Here is a 6,532-nt window from a genome sequence, read left to right as displayed (position 1 = left end):
CTGTTCTTTTGGGGGCAAGTGCTGAGGGACGCGAGGCGTTTGCACAGGATATACTGTAATCCTGTGTGTGTGTGTGTGTGTGTGTGTGTGTGTGTGTGTGTGTGTGTGTGTGTGTGTGGAAAATGAACAGTTTTATTCGATTTTAACCAATATTGGTGAAATGGTGGATATATAACCTATGAGGAAATCAGCTACCGGTATTTTTAAGAACATAAGGTCGAACGCTGACCCAGGAATATCAGCTTACATAGTTTTATCCAATTTAGATAAAACTTGGAAGAAGGGTTTACGGTAGGACAAAAATGAAGTTATTCAGTTTTTGCGAGCAGTCAGTCAAAGGTCAAGGTTACATGGTCAAGTTTCCACCTGTGTGTGTGAGGTTTGAAAAATAACTCAGTTGTGATCCGATTTTAACCGAATTTGATAGAAAGATTGAGGGTTCGCAAAGGATTAACAGTAAACCTATTGTTTTTTTAGGGCAATAGGTCAGAGGCAAAGGTCACTGTGCAAGGTAAACTTGAACAGTATTTTATTAGATTTTGACCAAACTTTGTGGAAGGATTGAGGATAAGACATTAAAAGGATTCGATTTTGAGACTCTATCAAAGGTCAAAATCACAGGGAAAGGCCAAATGCCAAGGTCACTGGGTAAAGTCAACTCACAGTTTTGATCTGGTTTTGGTGGAAAAGTTAAGGGTCATGCAAAAACGAAGGGACAATTTTCAGAACAGTCAAATGTCAAGGCCACAGGGCGAGGTCAAAATTCTACCCGAGTGTCTGTGTATGAACAAAATAACTAAAACAGCTTTGATCTGAATTAGAGCAAACTTGGTGGATGAGCTGAAGATCATCCAAGGGGTTGACCTTTATGATAGGGTATGTTGGGAAATGAATTATATTAAAAGTGTGACATAATGGTTTGTCTAGCCGTGGTGTTGCCCCCTACAGGATGAAGGGTATGGCTGTGGTGACGGCGGGCCTGGTGGTGGCTTTGGTGGTATAGCATAATGATGTGTGTAGCCATGGTGTTGCTCCCTACACGATGATGTGGTTGTGGTGGTAGCTGTCGTGGCTTGACATAGTGTAATGGTGTGTACAGTCGTGGTGTTGCCCCCTACATATTGAAGGGTGTGGCTGTGGTGACGGCGGGCCTGGTAATGGTATGACAACGGTTTGTGTAGTCGTGATGTTGTCCCTTACAGGTTGAAGGGTGTGGCTGTTGTTATGGCTTTGGTGGTATGACATATTAGTGTGCACAGCTGTTGTAGTGGCTATGATGGTATGATACAGTAATGTGCGGAGTCGTGGTGTTGCCCCCTACAGGATGAGGTGAGTGGCTGATGTGTTGGCTGTGGTGGTATGATAATAATGGTGTGTGTAGCTGTGGTCTTGCCCTCTATAGAATGAAGGTTGTGGCTGAGGTGATATGACATAATGGTGTGTGTAGCCGTGGTGTTGCCCCTCAGGATGAAGGTTGTGGCTGTGGTGGTGGGGGCTGTGGTGGTATGACATAATAGCGTGTACAGTCGTGGTGTTGCCCCCTACAGGATGAAGATTGTGGCTGTGGCGGCATGACTAAAGAGTGTGTATAATCGCGATGTTGCTCCATACAAAATGAAGGATGTGGCTATGGTGATATGACAGAATGGTGTGTGTAGCCGTGATGTTGCTCCCTACAGAATGAAGGGTGTGGCTGTGGTGATATGACATAATGGTGTGTGTAGCCGTAGTAATACCCTTACAGGATGAAGGGTGTTGCTGTAGTGACAGCGGGCCTGGTTTTGGCTGTGGCGGTCTTCGTGTTGGGTGAGAAAGGTCATGAGGCCGGTGAAATGGACCAGAGGATGGTGGACTCCAGGAGGGAGGAGAGGATCTTTGCCTTCTACACCACCACCTCCATCAAACGCCTCGCCACCACCACCATCACAGCTATATCCACCTGCCTCTCCGTCACCATGAACCCAACAGCTTGTAATGGAAGGAAGAAGAGGTCCTTGTTCAAAAACCTTGAGTGAGTAATAATTGTGAGGATCACTTCGTACCCACCAGCTGTTCTTGCAGAGGCGGTCAATGCCAGTTTTTACACTATACACTTCTTACACTTCCCTTTATTATTTTTGCATCTGCACACTCCTCTCCTCCCATGCCACCCAAACCTGTTAGGCCTGACTCATCAAACCGGGTATCTGAAAAAGAAAGAAAAAAAAAAATGCACTGACAAGACAGATTTTGGTAATCGCGCTAATGGCATGAGCTGAATTAATCAGCATTGACTTGAATCGATCTAAAGGTCCAGAAATTACCTAAAATTACCTAAAAAAAAAAAAAAAAAGAGATCAGGTGTTATATCTTGAAAACCATTGCTCCAATAGGCCTCCTCTGTGGGTTATGCCTTAATAGGCCTAGGCATGACCTGAATCAATATAATGTTTATTGACAGATTGTTTAAATGGATCCCAAGTGACTTAAATGAACCTAAAATGACGCAGATAGTCCTGAAGAGATCTGGTTGGGTCTGAATAGGTCTGAGGTGAACGAAACGGAATGGAATGGCTCCATCTAACCTGACCTAGATGGATGTGATTGGGTCTGAATGGATACTGAGAGGGCCCTGTTGGATGTAAAGGACTTAAATGGACACTGGGAGGGTCCTACTGGATGTAAAAGACCTGAATGGGTACTGAGTAGGTCGTACTGGATGAAAAGGCCTTGGATCGATACTTAATGGATTCAGTTGGATGTAGAGGCCATGAATGGATACTGAGTGGGTCCTGTTGACTGTAAAGGACCTGAATGGATTTAACTGGACTTGAATAACTTGATGTGGAATTGAATGGCCCTCAGTTGACCTTACCGAGCCTGAATGGATGTAAAGGACCTGAATGGAACAGGTCGACCTAAGTGGATCTAATTATGCTTCAGTGATCCATACTGGACCTGAATTGTCCTAAACTGACCTGAAATGGCCCAACTAAACCAAAAAAGACTGCATGTGAAAGGTCTTACTGGGCCGCAGGTGACACTGAGGAATCTGAGTGGATCGGATTGGACCTGATAGGCCCTGAATAGCCCTGATCTAGCATGAAATTATCTGACTGGGTCGGAATAGATGAGAGGGGACTGGAGTGCTCTAACTGGATTTGAAAATTGCTAAAGTAACTAGCCCAAAAGAATGGATGACACCGTGTCTGAAGTGACTGGAAGACCTAAACTGACCTGACTGGATCAGAATTGTGTAGGTTTGAATAGGGCTAAAGTGTCCTAAGTTGACCACGGGACTATTTTACTTCAAATTAGTTCATGCTGGAAATAATAGGTTACTTCAGCTATCATCCGAAATCTTCACTTTAATAAATTAATAAAAATGAGTTCCTCTAAATGTTCACATGGTTTATTTCTCAGTCTATGTATTATTTTAATCAGTCTTTCAGTTTCTCTACATCATCATATAATATACTGTAGATAAGATAACACAACATGATACAAACTTGAACCTTATATCGCTCCACTTGTAACATTCATTATGAATATTATATTGTAGTTGTGATTCTTTGATTTCTGTTCATAAAGGAGTTAACATTCCATCTGAGTACAGTAGGCTGCCAATGAAATTGTGAGTTTTTTGTTTCTCAGGAATCTTTATGTGGAACGTTATTGAACACTTAACATTCTTTATAAGCAGGGTTTGTCTGGCATGCATATAATAAATATCATTGACGAAATCCAGGTGATTGGTAAGACATAAACTGTTTCGGAATCCATGTGATGAATATTATTTTGATTATTTTAACGGTGCGAGTAAGGGGATGGGTCCATTATGATGTGGCAGGGGTAAACCAGCTCTGCTGTCGGGCCCTGCTGCTGATGTCGCTGACTGCACTGCGCAGTTGATCCTTGTGCGGTGTGGTGCGGTGAGAATCTTTCCTTTCTCCCCTTGTGGCTAAGATACGAATAAATATGTGTGTGTGTGGATGAGTAAATTGGGAATGTGTCGTCCTGTCTCGGCTACCTCCCTTTCTTTGGGGGAAGCAATCTAGGTATATAGATAGATAGAATTAACTACCGTAAATTCTGATAATGATATCCATCACATTGGAAACAGTCGGTGTTAAGCTAACTGGTCATCTTAACCTCTTTTAGAACTCTAGGAGATATATTAGCTGGCTCAGGTATTCTGTTGATCAATAGTATATTAATTGCAAATAATAAACTTTCATGATTCCATTGCTAAGGATGTATCTAGTATATAACGAAACTGCCTTTCAACACAGGGAAGGGATTGTAACTGGAACTTATTTCTTGGATTCATGTCCCGAAAGAGGACAAACAGTGATCTAGATCTCCCTGCCTCATTCAATCATGTAAGGAAGGATGAAGGTGAAGATGATGACGGTGATGGTGGATGTGGTGTTTCAGACAGGTTTTTGGTCCACTATTACCTTCAGTTTTTGGCTGACATTAGGTGACTAACTGGTCGTGTTTCATTCCCCGTCTTAGCTACTTAACATGCCTTGCATTAGTCATGCATATATCTGGCAGGAATTTGGATGACCTCAGTCCCGTCCTGGCCCCCCAACTGGACGGCAGTCAAGCGGATGAGGTCAGTGTTGAGAGCAGTGGATACCATCGAGGGACCAGAGCAGTGGAGGACAGGCAGGGCAAGAGGCTGACAGTGTGGAGCTCCGTCATCAGTACTCTAACACTCACTTCCACCTCCTACCTTGCCGGCACCACCATCACGGCTACCGCCCTCTGTACCGCTGGAGCCGTTACTGCCGACACTTGCTTTGGATAATAGCATAGTCGTCAGTCCAACATCAAGATTCTCAAACAACTGACAACTGCTTCCCGGTTATATATATTAAAAAAGAGGCTTAGGCTATTCTCTTGAGTTTAGTTGACGTTCTAGCATCTATTTTTTACTGATATACTTTGCATGTTATAACTGAATATTATCTTGGATGTTATATAGTTTTCTGATACCGACCTAGAATGAATGAATAACATACTAGAGAGTATTAACGTGCCATAGCCTTTACGAAGATAAACTAGTAAATATGAGGTGCTAGTTATCCTCCTAAGCTGATGAGAATATGTATCTGATGTTCTGTTTTTGCAAGGGCTGAGGAGTTTGCAGAATCATTCCATGTCTCTTGTTCTTTATGCTAAAACGACAGGGAGTTGATTGTGAGTTTGTTTGTTTATCTTAGCCCCGGCTCTTAATGTTCCAGTCTTGTAATATTAGTACCGATTTTTAAAACTGAGACACTAGTTCTTATATCACTGGCCACTTCAAAATAGCAACAAACTTTTAACTGTACGGTACTGATTTTGTAAATGACATGAACTTAAACAATGGCAAGTTAAAGTAAAGCATTGGACAATTCAAAATGTAAATAATTAATACCACATCATTGGGCAGTGCAAAATGTCAGCCACAAGAAATAAAAAGAAAAAATAAACATATAAGTAAATGATAGGTCAGAATGTCAACAATTATTTCTTAACCACTGGCGAGTCACCTGGTAAAAAATAGCCAGTTTAAAATGCCAACACACTTATAAATTATTTGTAATTTCAAAATAACGACAAAAATAAAAATTCTGATTATATCCAGTTCGAAATAAGAGGACAGACTGGAACACTTGGAAGCATATTTGGATTTACAGTGTCCCTTACCTTAAAGACTATAGCTACTCCCATTTTCATTCATTTTCTCTCTCTCTCTCTCTCTCTCTCTGCCAACTCCACATGGAACTGACAATTGTACGTGCATCGAGAACTGTAATTTAGGTTCTATTTATATTTAGCTTAAATAAAGTTTATATGGACTCTCTTCATCGTGTACCAAAGGTGCTTAGTCAATAAACGTATGAAACTGATCCAAACTGTGATTGATTATAGTAATTTTTATAGAAGAACCAGGAAATTACAAATACAGGACCTACACATAATTTCAAAAATATCACGTAGCGGGGTCTGACGATTTTTTTAAGTGCTTGGTAGAGCTCATGAAGAAACAAGAATATTAACCCATCAGCTGTCACCAGAATGTACACACAGCAAAAAAAACTATCGTTACAGGGGGGTCCGATGTATTTCATACTGAACAACCTGACTGTCTCGCTAGGGTTGGTAAGCCTGACAGTGGGTGAGTTGCCAAATAGGACGAGGTAGAAATATGCATGGGAGAAGCAATGGATATAGCTTATAATAATTATTCAACAAACACGCAGGGATACCAATGGAGGAGGCTGTTATCAAAAACCTTCATTCGTGTGTCATTTTATATCGCGCAGAAGGTGTGACGATAGTTTTTTTGTTGTGTGTACCTACCGTAACATTACTAACAAGTTGGTGTTGGTGTTGTGTTGCTTAACCCCGATCTGTCTAAGCAGAACCGTCGACCACAGGTAAGCAACTGCGTCTGTGGGACCGTCCTACAGGTACTGTACAGTACACACACCGTACAGGGATCTGGCGTTCTCTTGTAGACAGCTCTTCGCCACAGTTGAACCTGGGTCCTAACTAA

General features: G+C 41.8%; 1 protein-coding gene across 1 annotated transcript; it reads left to right on the top strand.

Annotated features, from left to right (window-relative positions):
- Positions 1-1,745: 1,745 nt before the first annotated feature.
- On the top strand, positions 1,746-4,795 carry LOC145401898 (uncharacterized). The gene is made up of 3 exons (XM_080274004.1): positions 1,746-1,996; positions 3,432-3,458; positions 4,558-4,795. Exons 1-3 carry the CDS (start codon positions 1,746-1,748, stop codon positions 4,793-4,795), a joined length of 516 nt encoding a protein of 171 aa, XP_080130130.1.
- The last annotated feature ends 1,737 nt before the right edge of the window (positions 4,796-6,532 follow it).

Source organism: Coenobita brevimanus, chromosome 57 (genome assembly GCF_032717465.1).
Source record: "Coenobita brevimanus isolate Jiangsu-jjx chromosome 57, ASM3271746v2, whole genome shotgun sequence".
NCBI classification, from domain to species: Eukaryota; Metazoa; Arthropoda; class Malacostraca; order Decapoda; family Coenobitidae; genus Coenobita; species Coenobita brevimanus.
Note: the sequence above shows the minus strand (reverse complement) of the source record. Positions and strands in the feature narration are given on the sequence as shown.